Source organism: Netta rufina (assembly GCF_964035555.1).
Source record: "Netta rufina genome assembly, chromosome: 3".
Classification (NCBI taxonomy): Eukaryota; Metazoa; Chordata; class Aves; order Anseriformes; family Anatidae; genus Netta; species Netta rufina.
In genome coordinates, this window is record NC_140125.1 from 15153279 (window position 1) to 15173141 (window position 19863).

Here is a 19863-nt window from a genome sequence, read left to right on the forward strand (position 1 = left end):
GGGTGCTTGAAAAAAAAACATTCCCTGGATTTGCCAGCATAAGGCTTTCAACAAAGACAGAAAAGGTCATAGGCAGCCCAAGGTATCAATTTTACTTTTGGTTCTTGCTGTTCTTCTTGCTCAGATGTCTTACAAGAGCCCAAATCACCCACCTCTCAGCTCTTTCTAGTTGGGCCCATCAGGATGGCAGAGCTTTACACATCTCCCAGGCTGATGGGGAAAGAGGTACTGGTAAGCAGTAAAAATGTTTGGAAAAAATTATTTCCACAGCTGACATCTTCCAGGAGCATTACTGCAGATGGTGAGATATATTCACAACTCAAACAAAATGGGGATGAGCCTCTCTTTCATAATTCAAAGAATATGCATGTGCATGCAAACCTGAAAGGGTTTGATGTTCCTTGTGTGTGTGTGTGCACTGACTTCTTGTGAACCCCCATGTCTTTGTAGGGTCACCCACTCTGCTCCTCCAGCTGTGCAAGGAGGAACAAACCCCACTGCCAGGGTGGTCCCACAGCCGTGTTGGCCTGGGGCTGCTGGGCCAGGACACACCACAAACGTTTAAGAATATTTCTTTCAGATGCACTGTTAAAGAAGAGACAGATCCTGAAGTCTGTCTCCACAACAGGGAGTCATCATTTACAGCTGGCTCCTCAGTCTGTGTAGTGAGGTGCCGTAGGCAGCATTTTGGAGCCAGTGTTGTGTATTACCTGTCTGGAAATATTGTGTATTACCTGTCTGGAAAGGGGACCACAGCAGCTGAAATACTGTATCAGCTCCTCACAGCCTGCTGGAAACTTTCCTAGCCTCAGCCAGAGTTTTCACTCAGACAAGATGCTACTCCATGAATATGTCTGACATAGGCCCAGGCCTAGTGTACATAACCCTGTAGTTGTACAGGTCCAGCAACACTTCACTATACCCTTGAAAACAACCAAGAAAAAGACTTCCCACTCTTTGTGACTGGGAACAGTTTGAAATGTGACAAATTTTGAACCACAGTGGGCCCAGCCACCTGATCTCCATGTGCATGAGAAGGACTGCAACACACATGTCAGCATGGTTTTTAAAGCCATGATGCACTGCTTTGGACCGTAGCTGGAAACCCTGTGCATCCTGCTGGAAGAGTAAGGAGAATAAGATCGTGTCCTTGCCCATATCCAAACCTTGAAACTGCCTATTGGTGAAAATCCAGAATGGAAATGCTAACTTGACCATGCCTTAATGCCTGCCTTCAAAGTGAAGGCCCTCTCCATGGCAGTTGCTAGAAAAAAAGAGTTGGAGGGGAAGAAGAGCCACAGAACTGACTTTGCCTTAGTAGCAAAACCTGGCCAAAAACCTGCATTTACTGGGCTTTAGCAGTGGCCGAGAACTGATGAAAATGAATAGAGGAATGTTGCTGTACTCCAAGTTTGGTTTGAAGCCCAACAAACCAATGCCCAAGAAAAACTGCCACTGACTGCAATAGGCTTTTGGGTTGAGATACAGTTTGGAATAGTCCATATGGGTATTTTTCCAGGCAGGTGAATTCAGACTTGTACTGTGGCAAGTTTCACTCAGTCTAATATTTCACATCCATCCAAAGAAAGTGTCACACAGAGCAAAAGCAGCTGTATACCATGTATTTTAATAAACTTTATAACCAGCAGAAAAATAGTTTTGAATGTGTTTGTTCTCCTCCTCCCTAAAAAAAAAATAAACCAAAAGTCAAGCCAAAACTAAAACAATGTCAACCCCAAAACAGAAGGAAAAAAACATCCCAGAGCAAAACAGACACAAAATACAGAGGTGGACAAAAAGGTCTTTGGGTAAAGAAACAGTGTTGGTAAAACAGGAGGCAGTGAATAATAAAATATTTATTGTCTTGATCAGATTATGTGTAGATATATGCATATGTAGATACATATATATACATGTATCTATACACATAAATCCTTGGTAAAATGGTACATTTGTAAGAAAACAAAATAAAAGGGTGACTGTGGGGAAGGAGTAAAGAATAAAATAATAAATAAATAAACTAGTCAATGAAGTAAGGATAATGCTCAGTTCCCTTACAATATCCCATTACATCACTTATCAAGGGACATGCTTTTCTCTCCATGGCTATTTTGTGTCCCCGGTCCATGGAGGAGCTGTCCGCTTGTAATCTGAGTGATCCCCTTTGATGCTCTGTGTTTGAGCAATACCTCAGAAATGTATGAAGCATTCCTTCCCCTGGTTAATTCCCATGCTTTTCCATGTTTTGTAATTTAAAAATGGTTAGTATTTCAGTTTGCACTTTTCCCCCAGGTTTCTTGCATTTGCTGCTATGCATGTCTCCACAGTAGGGTGGAGCAACCCCGGCGAGCAATATGCCACAGGAATGTGTTGTTATCACGGTGTGACTGGATGGAGAAATTCATTTTACAATGGATCCCATGCTACTTCGACCTCACACTCAGTCTGCGGAGCCAAGTCATGCAGTAACCTCAGCTGGTCTGTATCGAGTGGGCCTGTGGGTCACATCTTAATCCAAAAAAATGAAGAAAGGAAAGAAAAATATTTTTTATTATTATTTTCTTTTTTCCTTCCATGGAAACCTACCAACATGAGAAGAGTAGGAAATACCATTCTCTGCTTCACTCTTAGGCAAATGAGTTCTGCATTAAAAAAAAAAAAAAAAAAAAAAAAAAAGAGAGAGAGAGAAGGAAAAAAAAAAAAAAGAAAGAAAACATTCTTCCTCCTGTTGTTATATTGCTCTTTCAGAGAACCAGCCACTGTCCATACTTTTCCAGATCTCAGTGCCGTGCTTAAAAAGCAAACTAAGCACAAGCTCATGCTGGCTGCAAAGTTCGGGTCACCAAGAAGGTATTCAGAGAACATCTCTGTTTGCCAGCTTCTTGTAAACACCATATTGCAAAGAAGGCAAAGGCAAAACACTCCTCTCCACACCTCCCTCAATTTTTCTTTTCTTTTCGTTTCTTTTCGTTTCGTTTCGTTTCTTTTCGTTTCGTTTCGTTTTCCTCTTCTCTCCTTCCTTCCTTCCTTCCTTCCTTCCTTCCTTCCTTCCTTCCTTCCTTCCTTCCTTCCTTCCTTCCTTCCTTCCTTCCTTCCTTCCTTCCTTCCACAGGGTTTCATGAAGAGAAGCAAGACTTGTGCATCACAAATGGTGGAATTAGCCCCATCGCAGCCACCTTCCCACCCTATAGTAATGCACAAGCCCATCTTAGCCTGTACCTGCCCCCAGAAGGTGTTTGTTTGTCTCTTGATCTTTTTGAAAAACCATGCAGTCTGATCTGCTGTGGAGTTCTGCAGTACAGGTGCTGGGTGGCTGGTTCTCCCCCTTTCCTGAGGCTCATAAGTGATTGTTTTTGGACAGGTAGGCAATAAGAGCCACGGCCACCCCGACATAGATGCCAGTTCCAATTGTGATGGACAGCACAGCCAGGAAGAGTGCTCGCCGAGAGCTGGAGCTTGCATGGTGGAAGTCGCCCTTGGCTACAGCTTTGTTTGTCTGCAAGATACACAACAACAAAAATGCAATATATTTATTTGTTTCATCTGAAAATGAAGATGAGATGCTCTTTTCTTAGCTGAAACATGCTTGGGGATATGACAGTAAACTGTTTGGGAATCAGATACTTTTTTAGTTGAATTGGATTACTTGTATGATTGAGATGATTATGGAACCAAAGGCATCTCAAGCAGTATTTTTAAATGCCTTGAAGCTTAAACAATTTGTAGGATTTAATACTATGTGTCACAACGATTCCTGAGACAGCTCAGCCTTTTCTGAGAATGTGAGCAGATAGTCTGCAAGCCAAGAGTCTCCTAAGTCCCCTTCAGAAACAGCTAGAACCCTGTTTCGGAAAGATGGGTGGATTCCAACCTGGCTGGGAATGTTAACAAGGGAAAAGCCATTTAAAAGTGTTATTTGGAACCAAAAATTCTTCCAAGTCAGCCAAAATGTTCTTACCTGGACAAAGGCAAGAGGGGCAGAATTTTCCTTTCCCATGACCAGGTGAAGTGACTGGTGCAGGATCACCACCACAAAAAGGCCAACCACCACCACTTACCTTGCCTTCACCTTAGTTCTGAGCTTTAGTACAGGACACAAACACTTAGGAAACTAGAGCTGGTAGACACTTGATTCAGCTGAACCCTTCTGCATACAAGCAGGACACTCTGCTTGATTACCACAGTGACAACGAGCACGCTTCAGCGCGATTCTGAAGCGGGGCCATTGGTGCTGGAGCCATGGCTTTGCCTCCTGGGGGCAGTGCATTCACACACACACACAGAATTTCTAGGTTGGAAGAGACCTCAAGATCATCGAGTCCAACCTCTGACCTAACGCTAGCAGTCCCCACTAAACCATATCCCTAAGCTCTACGTCTAAACGTCTTTTAAAGACCTCCAGGGATGGTGACTCCACCACTTCCCTGGGCAGCCTGTTCCAATGCCTAACAACCCTTTCAGTAAAGAAGTTCTTCCTAACATCTAACCTAAAACTCCCCTGGCGCAACTTTAGCCCATTCCCCCTCGTCCTGTCACCAGGCACGTGGGAGAACAGACCAACCCCCACCTCGCTACAGCCTCCCTTGAGGTACCTATAGAGAGCGATAAGGTCGCCCCTGAGCCTCCTCTTCTCCAGGCTGAACAAGCCCAGCTCCCTCAGCCGCTCCTCGTAGGACTTGTTCTCCAGGCCCCTCACCAGCTTCATCGCCCTTCTCTGCACCCACTCAAGCACCTCGATGTCCTTCTTGTAGCGAGGGGCCATTCGGGTGGATGTGTCAGCAGAAGGAGGAGTTTCCATTTTGATGGTGCTAAAGTGGCTTTGGTGTCTCTTGCTCTGGTATCCAGTAGCTTACAAGACTGATCCAAAACCCTGGTAAAGGCATCAAATCTTGTATGTAGGTCTGATTACCCTAGCAGCTGTCTTGAATTCAACCTGATCAGCTGGAGCTCCTGAAGTTACATGCCAGACATTTAGGCTTGAGTACAATGAACCTCACAAATTTACAGCTTTTTAGATAGCAGCAGGGTCACCCAGGAGGCAGTAACAGATCTGTCACCTACAAGAAAGGTCCTTTAGAAGCATACGAGCTCCATAAGGTCTAGATAGTCTTTGTTCCCGTGTTACAATGAGTGAGGAATTCTTAATGCTTTAATTGTACTTCTCCACAAATGCTCATTTTGCTGGGACACTTTCTGCTTCAGTATCATCTAACTTTCTAGACAGTTTTTGCTCCATTTTCTATCATTTTTACTATCTTGCTACTCAGAGCAATTTACAGCAGACGAATGACAAGATTCCAAGCTGACAAAAAGGCTCCTGGCCTTTCTGTCAATGACTTTATTAGGAGAACCGTCTCTTCTCATTCATCAACCTAATTTTTTAAGCATAATGCCTAATAAATGTTTCAGGCAGAAACAATGTCAAACAATGCATATTAAAGGAGAGGTGGAGCAGGCTGCAGGCAGGAGGAAAATGACTCTTTCCAAACAACAACATATAAATAACTCTCAGGTTTACCCTTAGCATCACGTCCTATAGTTCAGATGGGGAAGGCATCCGACTCACTTTGCAAAGGATGTCCAGCCAGCCCCTCACCAGGGTTAGTGGTGGTTTTATGAGCTTCTTGCCTGGAATCTCCAGACACTCAGAAACAGAGCCCTTTCTGGAAAAAGTGCTAGGGGATTTGGGAATCATGGAGGCTTCTATTAAGGTTGCTTGAAAGTCTTGGCAATGAAAGCAGAGAAAGCTCTAGGAATAGGTGGTCATTCAGCTCTCCCCAAAGATTTTCTCCAAGCACTTGCCATTCATCAGAAAGTTAATAAAAGCTTTGAACAGAAAGGCTCCTAATAACTGAATTTAGGTTGAATTTATTAGACTTAAACGTAAATTTGCAGCACTGAAGATATTTATGCCTTTGGATAAACAGAGTTAAAGAGTTTCAACACCCAAAATGGAAGAAAAGTTGGAAATTGTTGGAACATTTCAATTTGACATTTCTGAAATGTCACGTTATATTATGAAAAATTCTACAACATTTTGGGCTGACCTCTTTTAAATGAAACTTTGTAAAGCTTCAAAGCAGCAGCATTTTTTCATTTAAAAATAGCCCCAAAACTCCAAGGGAAAAGAAGCCATTAGCCAAAATGTCAAATAATCTGAAAACCTGACACTATGTCTTCATTGGATTCAATAAAACCTTAAGATCTAGCCAAAATGATGTGTTGAGCAACCCAAAGGTATTCAGAAGACTGATTTGTTGAGTGCTAATAGCCTTTTTTTCTGATAGGATCTTCAAACTAGTGACAAATCTGCTCACAAATAACAGTTATTTTTCCTTGTTTATTTGTTTACTTCTTGTTGAGCTCTTTGAGGACTGTCCTGACCTTTGTAAAAGGATTGCACCTATGATGAAAAAACAGCTTTTTGTTAAAATATTCAACCCAGCCAAAACCAGATGTTTTGTATTAACTGTGCGTTGCCATAGAGTTGCAGAATTTAACATCTTCTGTCATTACGATGTAGCATGATTTCACTTGTGGAACAAGCCTGCACTTTCACATAAATTTTATTTTCCAAAAAATTGCCTATTGCAGGAGTTGTGTGGTTTTGTTGTCGTTGTTGTTGTTGTTGTTGTTTTGTTTTGTTTTGTTTGTTTGTTTGTTTTTCTTTTAAACTAGTGTACGTTTTGCAAAATATATACTATAATACATTATAGCAAAATATATACTATAATACATTTACATATAATTATGGATGTAGAGAACATTAGTAAGTGCACATTGGAAGGACAACTTTATGTTCTTCCTTTAGTGCATTCAAAAAGTTTTCCGCTGAAATGGAGAAAGTACCAACACAAAAAACATCCTCCACTAGTGTAAAAATAGTCTGAAATTGCCTATTTATGACAAAGAAAAAATTTGCTGCTATTTGCTAATTAGAAAAACAATCCCATTATTCCCCTATGTCACCATATGCAAATTATAGCCTTTCTGCAGGTTTAAGCTAGATGGTTCTGGAAAATGGTTATTACACAAAATACAATTATGGCCAATTTTATTAGGTTAGCATCTGGCAACTAATAAACAGTTTTTCTTGAACTTTATTTATTTATTTATTTATTTATTTTTAAACAGGGATCTTTGATATTTCTGTGTACTTTGAGAAAGTCCCTTGGTTTTGGTAGCCATCCGCCAGTTTATGGCCTAGCCCATTTAATGCCTGACACAGAGAAACCACTGTTTGTGTTTGGGTTTTCCATTCCTGGGATGCCTCTGCCCTAGCAAATGCAATGTGGGAAATGAAGACAAGAAATGCCTCGTGTAGATCAGAGAGCCCAGTCAGACCCAGTCTCACCAGCTTCTCCTTGGCCTGGTAAAGAAGATGAAAATAATGGTCATAAAACCTAAAAATAAACTAGGGCATCTAAATGCAGACAACTAAATGTAGTGGTCAGGCTGTTTACGTGATTTTATAGTGTCTGTATTCAGACTAAAAGCTTCTCTTCTTAGAAGAACTGGCCACCTGGATCAAATGCCACAGACAGGTAAGCAGAGGCAGTGATTCAAGGCTCCAGAAGCCCCAAAATGTACAAGTACACAGACAGGCATCTATCATAGATCCTTCTTGGTATCTGCAGTCAACCACAACACTGGGACCTCAGGCACCAAAACAAATTCAACCTCCTGTTCTGACACGTATTTTTGGGTCAAATGATGAATGTTTTCATAATGCCACTCTGGTTAAAACTGTAGAAAAAAAAAGCTAAAAAAAAAAAAAAAAGCTGAGTATGTTGGATAAAAATATTAAACTGAATAAGGAAAAAAAAAAAAAAAAAGAAACCACCAAATTTTGGTTAAAAACACTTTTAAGCCAGTTTGCAGATTATGCAAGGCAGGATGCATTAGGCTGATGCTGTTCCCAATTTCACAAAAAAGCCCTATCTCAGGTACCTACAGTGCCTGTGATGGACATGCTCTGTGCACCCCTGGGTGTCCACAGGCACCACAGTCTACTCAGAAACCTTGCCTAAGATGAGGAATCCCTGCATCCACCCATGTGTTTTACTTATTAGATGTGGAAATTGGGTAATGTTGATCACTAGGTCCCTTGGGCTGATATGTTAAATGATAAAAAGGCAGTGTTTGCCCAGCCATTCATACCCAGTTTGGAAATGGATTTCTGTGAACTGCTTTTGGCAGACACAGCTCTGACCTCAGTAAAGCAGAAAATGCAATGTTTGCTTTCATTTTTTTCCCTTCCACTGAAAAATAAAGCTTTAGCTATTAGTATTAGTGGGCTGAATACTTAGCTGTTATTAACTGGCCCATCATACTTGACTCTGGAAGGTAATGCAGCAACAACTGGTACAAGAATGAAGATCTAAATGCCATAGTAACAAAGGCTTTGATTCACTAAATCATCTTCAAGATAAGTACCTTAATTTAACTAGTAAGGAATACAAAACAGCTATTCTAATGGGTTTAAAAGTGAGTGCAGAAGTAAGCACTTTTCTTAATCAGAATTATATAATGTGTGGAGTTTTATGGCATTTCTATCCATTTGTTTCTTCCCTTCCTTAGCAAGACTGTGTCTGGCAGACAGATGATTGATGAAGCAATTTAATACAGTCTTTGGGCAGCAGTGGGACCAACAGGTTTGATAAACAGAGCAGGGGATGCGTGCAAGACACAGGATGAATTATGAGTGGGGGAAAATTCATCACATCAGCACCAGGTTCCCTTGCTGCACAGCCAGAAGATGAGATACCTTCCTTGCAAAGGGCTCGTATCCCTGGACGAACCCCGCCTCTTGGTTTTGCTTTGGCTTGTATCCTTTGGATGTCCAGCTATGACCAGGGGCTTGTCAGCTACTGACATAGGCTGCCATGAAGTTTGAGGTCAGCTGGGGCTAGAGCAAATACCAGCCCTCACTCAATCTTGCCTTCTAGAGGCTTTGGAAGCACCCCAGGAAAGGGACAGGGTGGAGAGTGGGGGTTTGTAGAAGGGGTAAGGAGGCCTGAAAGGTTTTTCTGTCTTTATTTAACTAACAAAACTAATATCTTGTTTAGGAACACTTTCAAGGAACTTCCCTGGAGTTCCCACTTGAGCTTCAGCAAAACATATTCATCACGTCTCCAGGCTGCATGTTTTACGTGCTGAGGGAAGATGAATATTGTACCTGTACAGATGCAAGGCCAAAACATTCTGCTGCATCCCACACGAACTCATATATCATGCTCACAAAATACCTTGTGGTATGCTGTGTCTGGAGACAAGAAACACATTGATCACAATTATTAATCCTGCTTCATCCCCTTGAGGCTAGACAGCAGGAATGGCCCCATGCAGTAGGAGGAGAGGGAATCCAGACCTGTTTGATCAGGTAGCAGGAGGGTTTCTTTTCACTTTATGGGGAGAAATGGCCAGCAGGGAGCAGGGATGCACAGGTTACATGCAGTCATTAGCCTTAGTCACTGGGTCTTCGATCTTCAAGTGTTGTGCAAATAAATGACACAAAATGAGTGACTCATACAGAAACCGATCCTGCTCCCATCTCTTCTTCCATCTTTCTTCTAGGCAAAAGCCCTGGCCACTGTTTTTGGCTCGTCCGTCTTGTACTTCTGCTGATCTAAAATTTCTGGGCAGTGATATCTCCCATCTCTGGGTTGCACCACTTAGTTTCACTGAGTGCAAGAAAAGGACTCCAGAGACTTTTCTCAAGATACAGATGGGAAAAGGCTGCTCAGGATTTGCTTTTGGACCATAAATGACAGAAGGGAGGTGCCATTCAGCAGGGAAGAGCATGGGGCTGGCAGGCACCAGGCATGTGGGTTGGGATGTGGCAGGGGAGTTTTCAGGCTTGAGAAGACTTCTCTGGCAACAGAAGGGCTATTCAAGTCCCATCAGACAGCTTCACAGGCAGAAATGGTGATCCAAATAAATGACAGATGGTCCTGCACTCTGTCAGGCATTTGTGAATTCCTTTATGCCCACAATATAATAGAAACTTCAGCCCAGTAGAAACTGAAAGGCTCTTCTGGAGGTTTCCATCATTTCTGCTGTGAGGTTGACCCAAGAAATCGACACAAGTCTCAAGTGACCATTCCCTGCCTGTAACTTACAGTGGAAAGGGTTAAAGGAATTTCCACAATAAAGTGGAAAGTGGAGAGGGAAGAAGGTGTCATCTGAAATGCAGACAGTCCTAAACAGACACACAAACTTCCTAGTTTCAGTGCTGGACTTAATTTCTCATGATGCTTAAGTTTCTTTTCCTCTTCCAAAGCAGGTGTTCAGCTTACATGTAGTCTTATCCAGCCTTTCGACAGCAGTTTCTAAAACCAATTACTTGGGTCATCTTCAGGGGATTTCTGTCCATTCTCTGGTGCTGATAGGTAGAGACTAGATAACTTGGGACTGTTATCTTTCCTTCAGAGATGGATCAACCCTCTTCTAAATCCTGAGCATTTAAATGTTAAAAAGTGTAAAGTCTTGATGATAACCTACTGTCTGGTAGCACTGAGATCCAGTTGGGATAGCTTATGAGGGCCGTGTTACATGTGGGGCAGTGCTGAAATACCACTAGTGGTTGGGGAGCAATGCCAAAAGGATGATACAGAGACGTAAACAGAAATTCCTTGACATCTGGAGAGGGGATAAGCTGCTATAAGCAGCTGCTGCTGCTGCTCTGCTCCAGGTTCTTCCATATGTCTGAAGTGCTCTGCTGCACCTCCGAGTGGCAAAACAAAAGCTGGTATGAAAACTTACTCTCAGAGGATTTCTTCCTCAAGTGATTCCTCATTCTAGTAAAGAGGTTTGTGCTTTCCGTGGCCAGAGCATAGCTCTGTGCAATGCAGGTGCATCACAAAAGGCAGGCAGGTAACCATCTTGTGTCTGGAGTCAACTCTTACATTGCACTTCACATTTAGATGCAGTCTAACCAAATCTTACTCCATCCAGCCCATGAAGTGGCATTTCTTTTTGGGTGAGCATCACCTTCTTTGCCCTGTAATAGTATAGGAACATCCAGTTTGAACAAAATCACACCAAGCTCCTGAATGACAAAGGGGCAAGTGAAAACAAGAAAAAGGATTTCTACTACCATTAAATTAACTGATGCTGTTTTCATGGAAGGGGATGTTCTGGGAACGAGATTTATTCTTGGAAGCTCAAGAAAGGCTCAGGAAAAGAGTGTGTGAATAGGAAGGAGAGGGTGTAAATGGAGACCAGCGTGAGTCTGCCTCTTCTGCATGATCAACTTTCATAACATCTGGGTTTGAGCCATTAGATCATTTCAGTATCAATGTTTTCTGTCGGAATTTGAAAATATGACGTAGGCTAGGACATGATTCAGCCCCCGGCTGGTGCTGCCTGTGGTGTTTGATTGTATATTCAAGTGCAGATAAAACTATAAATGTCCGAGTGAGATTTTGACAGTTGGAAAAACAAGAGAATAATAATGAGAACAGCAGGCGTAAAAGGCCTGAGTGAGCAGAATGCAGAGAGATGTTTTTAGACGAGCTCCACAGCAACAGCAGTTCATTTGATTGCACTTGAGAGGATGAGACCTCAGCCTGCAATATGAGGGCAATTTTGTTTTCCTGGTAGATAAAGGAATTTGAGCCCTTGGATGTTTATGGTAAAGAAGAAGATCTCAGCCTCTCCAGTTTGTCTCTAGCCCTCAAGCAGATTTTGCCAATTTGTGATGGAAGAGAAGAAGAAAATTTGGGGAAAGTGACGTGGTGAAGCCTAGTTTACACATGCTGACAGGTGTGTGCCCACACAGCTCACATGGGTTTGTGCCTGGAGGTTGGATGCAGCTACCCAGGTACCACTTATGTTTATCAAATAATTATTAATGACCAATTCTAACCTAATGATCTCTCTCTCCCCCCTCTCCCTCTCCTATTTAAGTTGTAGTTTGATTCTTCTTTATATAAAGGCTAATAACCTTCATATATATTATATACAATAGCTTATATATAAGCTATTTACAACCATCTCCTGAATTTGGAAAGATCTGCATTCATATCTTTCTACCACTATCTTCTTTTATAGGGTTGGTGTAGAGTAAATTCCCTCTGTCTGCATCCAGTCCTTCTGCCCCATGACCCTCCAACTCCACTTTTATCACAGTGCAATGTGTGGTCCCAACCACATGAGTTGTGGATCTCAGACCTCGGTTTTGGGACCTTTTCTGTCCATGACGATGGCCACATGACCTGACACCAAGCCATGAGTGTATGTCTGAAGTGGAATGATGGCACCAATCCCCAGCTCCAAGCTGGGGCTCCTCCTTTTGTCTCAATGTGCTGTGCCTTGGGGTATATGAGCAGGACGTTTTGCCCCCATTTCACACCCTTAGAGCAGACAAGAAAGGGATGGTGGGGCAAGGATGTGATGGGACTCCTGCCTGGGGCACCCTGAGCCACAACTGACAGGGGACAAGAACAAGGAAAGAGCCTCTGCAGGTTTGAAAGTGCCTCTGGGATTGTTTCTTGTCTTAACAGGAAGAGATTTGTACAGAGAATGACTTCCTCCACTTCTGAACTCTCATTGTCTCATCTGCAGCTGCCCTGATTTGAGCTGAAAAAAAATATCTCTGGATTTTAGGTAAATTATAATAGGAGAATTTGTTAATGATATTTAAGGTAAAATTAAGAACTCTTGAAGTAGCACTCTTGTTTGTTGATACCAGTATTTTTTTTTTCAGCTTTGTATCACAATCCTCGATTACTCTAGGAGTATTTATTCTTACTGTTCTCTACACTGTTCTTTATCTGCTCCCAATTCCATGTGTTGAAGACATTCAGAGTAGCTCTTCCTGATCTGTTGTTGGGAAAGCCTGGTTTTCTTGAGATAGTTGTGTTGTTTGTTTTGTGTGTTTTTTTGTTTGTTTGTTTGTTTGTTTGTTTTTTCCTGGGTTGGTTTCATGGGGCTACATGGAATTGTTACAAGGATTGCTGCTGGGGTACTGTTTGACAGACCAACCTGAAAGGTCTGAATCCTCTGATCAACCTCTGCTCTCTGATTGCTGTGGTGGCAGGAGACCCAGCCCAAGATATTTCTGAGAAACTTTTTCTCATTTGATAGACCAGCTAGCAGAGTAAGAAGATACCAAGCACTGTGGACTCTGCAGCATCCAACAGTGAATGTGAGGTAATGTAATCCTTCTCCGTCAAGGGGCACACTTGTCTGAAAAGCACTTGGAGACAGCTCTTCCTGGGTTTTCAGCATATTTAACCAAACAGAAAAAGTCCTGAGGGCAGGGAGTGTCACAGACTATGTGTGGTTAACATGCTATCTCTTCTTACAGTATGTCAGAAAGTGTAATGGATTTGCTGTATAACAGGAGACCACAAGTAATTAAGAGCAAGCAATCCTGCAGCACTCTCTCAAGGAGAATAACTTCAGTGGGGATATACCCATTTTAGAGTTCAATCTGAACAAAGAATCAAGGATTTGCCTTTAATTTCCATGTGGACAGGAAGGAGACCAGTTTGCAAATTCTCTGTCAATGCCAATAGGCCAGGTTCACAGTCCTTTGGAGGCACTGGAAGGATTCCTGTTGATCCAATGTTGCTGCAGAAACTGCAGCAAACCCAGGCTCCTGAAAGGTATCCTGATGACACTTAAGTTCTTTTACTTTAACATCAACCAGAAAGAAATCTAACTAAATTGCGAAGGCTTCAGAATGTCTACACAAAAGTATTTGCTGATTTTATTGTATTGCTTTATGAAGCAAATCAGTTTACGTTGCTAGAGCTCTCTGTATCAGCCAGCTCTGCAATAAGCTGATGTGCGCAGTGTGAATGAGCCTGCACCTTCCTGTTAAGGACTTTGTTTTTGAAAAGAGACAAGGAGCTTTGTTTAGGAGCCCACAGAGGAAAGTGACTCTGAAATAACTTGGTGTGTGATACTAACATCACTAATATCACTAGTATACTGTTATCTAGTGATGCTAGTGATACTACCAGTGATACTATTAGTGATACCGTTAATGATACTAATATCACTAATATCTACTCTTCTAAAAGAGTGCATCTGGCACAGCTGGAAGCCCTGAATGCATCCCAGCCCCTCACTTTGTCTGGAACACCCCCTAGCTTGAGTGGTCATTCTACTCCTATTCTATTCTATTCTATTCTATTCTATTCTATTCTATTCTATTCTATTCTATTCTATTCTATTCTATTCTATTCTATTCTATTCTATTCTATTCTATTCATGGCAGCTCTGCTACTCTGCTTACTTTACAGCACAAGTGGTCAATGGATTGAAAAGCTCTCAGTAAGGGCTGATGGACAGGCAGGCAGACAAAGGCCACAAAAATTAACACAATCTGCTAGTTTTGCTAGTGGTTATGTCTATATCTTACCAGCAAAGAAATGCCTAGCCTTAACTTGTTATTGACTGCACAGGGAATTCCCTTGCACAAGATAAAGCTGTAAGATAGCTAAATTGCACCGAGCCATAAATTCAATTCCTGCAAACTGCTGATGGCCCACTTTCCCAAGGTGAAGTAGGAAGTGCCAGACACAGCCCTACAGAGCCCAGCAGCTTGTGTTAGAGAAAAAAGCAAGACCCAAATTTCAGTTCCTACTCTTTCTATCCTCTACCATTCCTAGACATGAGCAGCAGCTCCCTAGTGTAATAGTCATCTCTTTCCTGTCTTCTCACTTTGGCTGCAAGCCCACATGACAGTAGCAAATCCAGCAGGGTGTTACAAAAGTCTTTATGTTTAGGTACTTGTTTCAGGTGTCTCAGACGTCTGGAATCTCCTGTAAGCAGTGGCAGAGATATAAATGGCTCTGGACAAAAATGAACTCTTTCTGGCTGTACTTAGGTGTCTTGTTTTTATAAAAAAAAAAAAAAATAATAAGATTTGTTATATTTTACTTCTGATGGGAATGATTAACCTAACCCCATTGCTTAAAATAAAATGTCTTGAGTTAGTCAAGTAAAACACTTTATTTAATTGAATATACTTTTTTTTTTTTTTCCCATACCTGATTCCCTGAAACTATTGAAGAAGCTCACTTCAGATTAACCTCACACTCTTTTTCTTTTATGTTTTTTTTTTTTTTTTTTTTTTCCCTTTTTTCTTCCCTCTTCTTCTTCTTGTTATTACTACTACGTGGTAATACTTTTTTGAAACCTTCCAGGTTTTGGAGAATCAGTTATTCTCACACATTCATTCTCAGGCAGGCCTGCTCCCCATCTCACACCTGTGCAATGTCTGGTGCAGAACAGCTCATTTCAGGACAGCAAAGGGACTTTTCTCGTAAGACTGAGTAATGAACTGCAACAAGGTGTTTGGGGGATCTCTACCTCTAATCCAGTTATTCAGCAGAGAGCATCTTTTAAAAATAAGGCAACAGAGGTCACAGACAACATCCTTCTCGTTCTGCTTGTATAATAAATAACCAGAGGGGACTTGGTCCAGTCACTGACTTTTGATCTGCATCTTACGTTAACACTGATGGTTTTCTGCACGAGATAGTGAACTGATCCAGTGTATAATTCCTGTTGAGCATAAAGCACTCTGTCATCCTTGTATACTGCTACATCTGACACCAAAGAGCTGAAACTGTATTTATTTTTCCTTTTGAACTCAGCAGCAAAGTGTTTTCTTTCAAGGTACAGTTTCAAAGGGGATATTGTATTAGAACTTGTTTCATCACTGAGATTTTAGTAATTCATGTATTGTGGATATTATTTGGGAACAACATTGTGAAAGCAATATGGAAGTACATGCTTGCTCTGTTCTTAAAGCCCTCTCTTCCTATCCGTTTTTGACACCTCTGGAGACAGGTTATTGGGTTGGCTGGGCCCTTGATTTGGCAGAACTTTCATCTGTTCCCAGGAGGGTTCAGCATCGCCCGTTTATAATGCAGGGTGACATGCTGAGTTAATCCATTAAGCTAATATTCTACTCCTATATTTATTTAATTAAAAGCATTGGTTTTACTAACATAAAAATTGCACCTATTTAGGGACAGAACCAAAATCATCACTTTTTGAGAAAAAATCTGTTTACTCTTGATTAAAGTCTTCAAAAAGCCCTGTGAATTACTGGTAGTAGGTAAGCATTCAGTTCTGATTTCTGTTCTTGTTTCTACCAGGAAGTTTTGAGTTGGTAACTGGCATGGGAGAATTAATAATTTTGGAACAACTCAAACTGCATTTAAGATTAAAAAGAGATACAGGCAAGGGACCGAGCAAGAAGTGTGACATTTCTTTTTGATCAAGGGCAGAAAACAGTATCAAATAATGTTGTTACACACAAATATGTACTACCATGTGTTGCTTCTTCAGAAAATTGATTCTGAGGAAGCTACTGCTCTTGCTGGGGCTGGGATGGCCTCGAGTGAACAAACTCTTGTGAAGTAGTGACCCTCCCAGAAGAGATGGTTTGGTTCTATGGGATATTTTGTGTCTGCTTCTGGATGCAGACCTGAAGCTGTCTCTGCCACCTTAAGGAACACTTAGAAGGGTAATAATAAGCATATTAATCCTGGCTTGGCAGCCCATATTGTTGGGGAGACCTGGGAACTGCAAGGGAATTTAGGTGGTGTGATCACTGCAAAGAAGGTGCTCTCCTTCATGCCTAGCCCCCCCCCCCCCCAAACCACGCTTGGATGGGGAAAAATGAATAAGGAGATAAAAAAGTGCTGTAAGACAGGCATCCTACCCTATCCATCCCACGAGCATCTACTAATGCCAGCAACACCTCTGCACAGGCTGAAGAAACTGGAGGGCATGCTCATATCTTGACTCAGCTCCACACTTGTTAGAGGAAGACTCAACAAGATCTCATTTTTCACGATGGGGAAAGTTCATCAGCTGACCTGGAACAATTCATTTGTATTTGTCACCATGCTGTTGGCATGGAAATAGAAGGCCTAACCTTGTATTAAGCTGTCAACACCCTGAAATGACTGCTCTGTCTTTCCTATGACTCAGCGTCTGTACGACAAGAACTCCATGTTCTCCAGCAATAACACATTGCAGCATTGTGATGCCAACAGAGAAACTAGCTCCTAATCTCTTGTATACAAAAGTCCTCACTCCTACAACAGCAGTACACCCAGGCAGACAATCCTGGGCTTCAATGGTACAGTGGATTGCATGTGTGGGGCCTGTGAAAGGGCTTTATCTCAGCTCTTGCTCTTCTTCTACAGACTTCGTCATTTTTGATCTCCTGTAGATTATTTCTGCTCCTCTTGTTGCCTCTGTGCTCCTGGCTCACTCTCTCTTTCTTCTTTCAAGGACAGCAACCCTGCCCTTGCATTTTGTTGGCATTATTGCCATCCTCTTACACGGATGCTAGCTGTCTGAAGGGCAGATGGTGTGGTACACTGTGTTCTTATGCCAAGAGTTTCAGTGGGAAAGGAGCTGGGCTGTGGGTGTATAAAAGACATCCAGGCAGCAGCACTATCTGCCCAGGGGTGGGCAGCTGGAAGGAGCCCATCAGCAGCCAGAGAAAGCTGGAGAGCCTTTGCTCATTGTTCTGCTGCATGGTGAGCAGGGCAGAAAGACAAGAGATCAGGGGAGCTCTCCAGAAAAGCTGCTGCTAAGGAGTGAGTCACCTGCCCAAGCCTTGTACCAGCCTCTCCCAAACCAGTTCAGCTGCTGGCATCACAAAATGACCAGCAAGATCCCAAAAGACTGTTAAGAAGTGTGGGACCCCTGTGGATCTTGCAGCACAGAGCTACAGGTTTTCACCTCCACGATGACAAGAACATCTTGCTAATGTGCTTTCACTATGTTTGAGTCAGCTCTTATTCCTGCCCGTAGGAAGAAAGTGAACTGTCTTGAGTCAGGTATCTCCAAGAATTCTCTAGCTTTGGTACTCTATCTTCCTCCAGCATCTTATTAACATCTACAATAAACACCTTACAATACTGCTTTCTTGCTGCAGAAAATCTCCTCTCCAAATCTTCTATTGCCATGCTAAGAGAAAGGAGTAGGAAGGAGAAGAGTTGCAGCAATTCTTGCACTGGCGTGCTGGGACCATTATATTTTTTATTCATGGGGCCCCCAGTCAGAAGATTTGTTGCTTTGATGATAATTGGTGGAAGGAAAAGGCCATCCCAAAGGTCTCCTCTCCCTTTAACAAATTGCTCCTCAGGGGTAAGGCTCTTCCTCGGTGGGAACCTATTAGCATACAAACAGACTCCTGATTGTCTAACAGGGAGAGCACAGATTGCTAATAAGGATCTCTCTTAGTGGCTCCGAGGGGTCATCAACAGCCTGGCAAAGTTTTTTTTTTAAATATCAAATTATTCCAGGGAGTACAAACAACTAGGTGATGTCTGCTTCTCCTCTCCCTCCCTCTCCTTCTACTTGCTGTGTGCATACAGCAATATCTCACCGCTCTCCATTTAATTGGCGTTGCCGTGTCTGCCAAAAGTAATGGAATATGAAAATCCATCCAGAACAGCAGTCGCTGTCCGCGCCAGGACCTTGGCAGCGGGAGGGTTGTGAGCATCCCTGTCTACGTGTCCTGTGCTGAACGGGAGCGGCAGGGATGCACTGACACGCTCGCTGCGGGGGGACGCAGCACATGTGCCACACTCTGCCTGTGATGAGCGATAAAAGGCTCAGCGGGATGCCCGCTGAAGAGGGGACTCGTTCTGTGAAATGCAAGCCTCGGAAGTCGGAACAGATTCCCTTTGATTTGAAAGGGTTTTGCTTCTTGCTCTCCAATCCCTTCCCTGTGAGGTACTGAGAGGAGGCTGTGCTCCACTGGGCATCTGGCTGGATGACAGCCACTACGGAGAAGCAAGCCCCTTTCACGTGTAGTCCCCTTTAACTTGTCCATCTTGTGCCCAGGACTTCTGTACTACATCCAGACAGGCAGAGGAGTGCTGTAAGATTGTTGGAAACCCTTCACTCCTGTCAAATACAGGGTGCCACTTTTTATGGTAGAGACAAGCATGTCATGCTACGGCTTGAGCCACCATCTGTCAGCTGGGCTGCTGACAGCACAGAGGTCGGTGCCTTTTGCCCATCCCAGCTCATGAGGAGAGCACGAGGTAGCAGCCTTCACTGCAGGCTGAGAAGCAGTGTGCCTGGGGATCAGGCAGCCCATGACACACACATCCCAAGAGGGAAGATGAGGGGCAATAGCCCCATCTCATCCACACAGCAGCAGCTTTACATGAAAGGGTGTGGGAGAGGATGGGGGATGTCCACGGGTGGTAGCAAGTGAACAGGACAAAGGTCTAGATGAAGAGACATGAACTGGGTGAACACTTAAACTTACAGTGCCAGGGTGAAGCTACAGAAGTGGAGCTGTGTTAGGTCTGGTATCTCTGTTGCATTTATCTATCAGAGGATTTCAGCAGGAAGCCATTCATGTGGGGAGGGATTTGATAATTATTTCAGGGCTTGCTCTCTCCCCTCTCCTATCCTCTTCCTCCCTCCCTCTCTCTCTTTCATCTCTTTGCAGCACTGGGCAAATACACGCTTCTTGACTGAAATACATACTTTGTGAAAATATTCCAATAAAACATTCATGAACAACCCTTTCCATCATTTGATCAGTGCTAAATGACTTTGTGACCATTATGCAGCCAGAGGTCTAAAGCAACTGCGTGCCGTAGTGACCAGCTCTCCCCCGCTGTCTTCTGCTCCCTCTCTGTATCTATCTCACTTTTTCTAAGCTGTAAAATGTTGAGGAAAGGCTCATGCATTTTTCTTACCATTTCCAAGGTGTTAGCTTTGATTTGTAGCACAATGGGGATCCTTGTCCTGGGCAAGTGCTGGTGGCAGTGAAAAAGATACAGATGGTACCAAGAGCATCCTAACGACACTAAGTTAATTGCCCACACTATTTTTTCTCCACCAGAAAACAGCACA

At 42.8% G+C, this 19863-nt stretch overlaps 1 protein-coding gene across 1 annotated transcript in view; it reads right to left on the bottom strand.

Moving 5' to 3' along the window:
• Positions 1-3337: 3337 nt before the first annotated feature.
• Positions 3338-19863, bottom strand: part of SYNDIG1 (synapse differentiation inducing 1) — a gene marked incomplete at both ends in the record, with an annotated part of 53676 nt that continues 37150 nt past the window's right edge. Inside the window, one exon of the mRNA XM_084283505.1 lies at positions 3338-3496. Within this exon, the coding sequence (XP_084139631.1) occupies positions 3338-3496 (159 nt within the window). The remainder of the gene's footprint in view (positions 3497-19863) is intronic.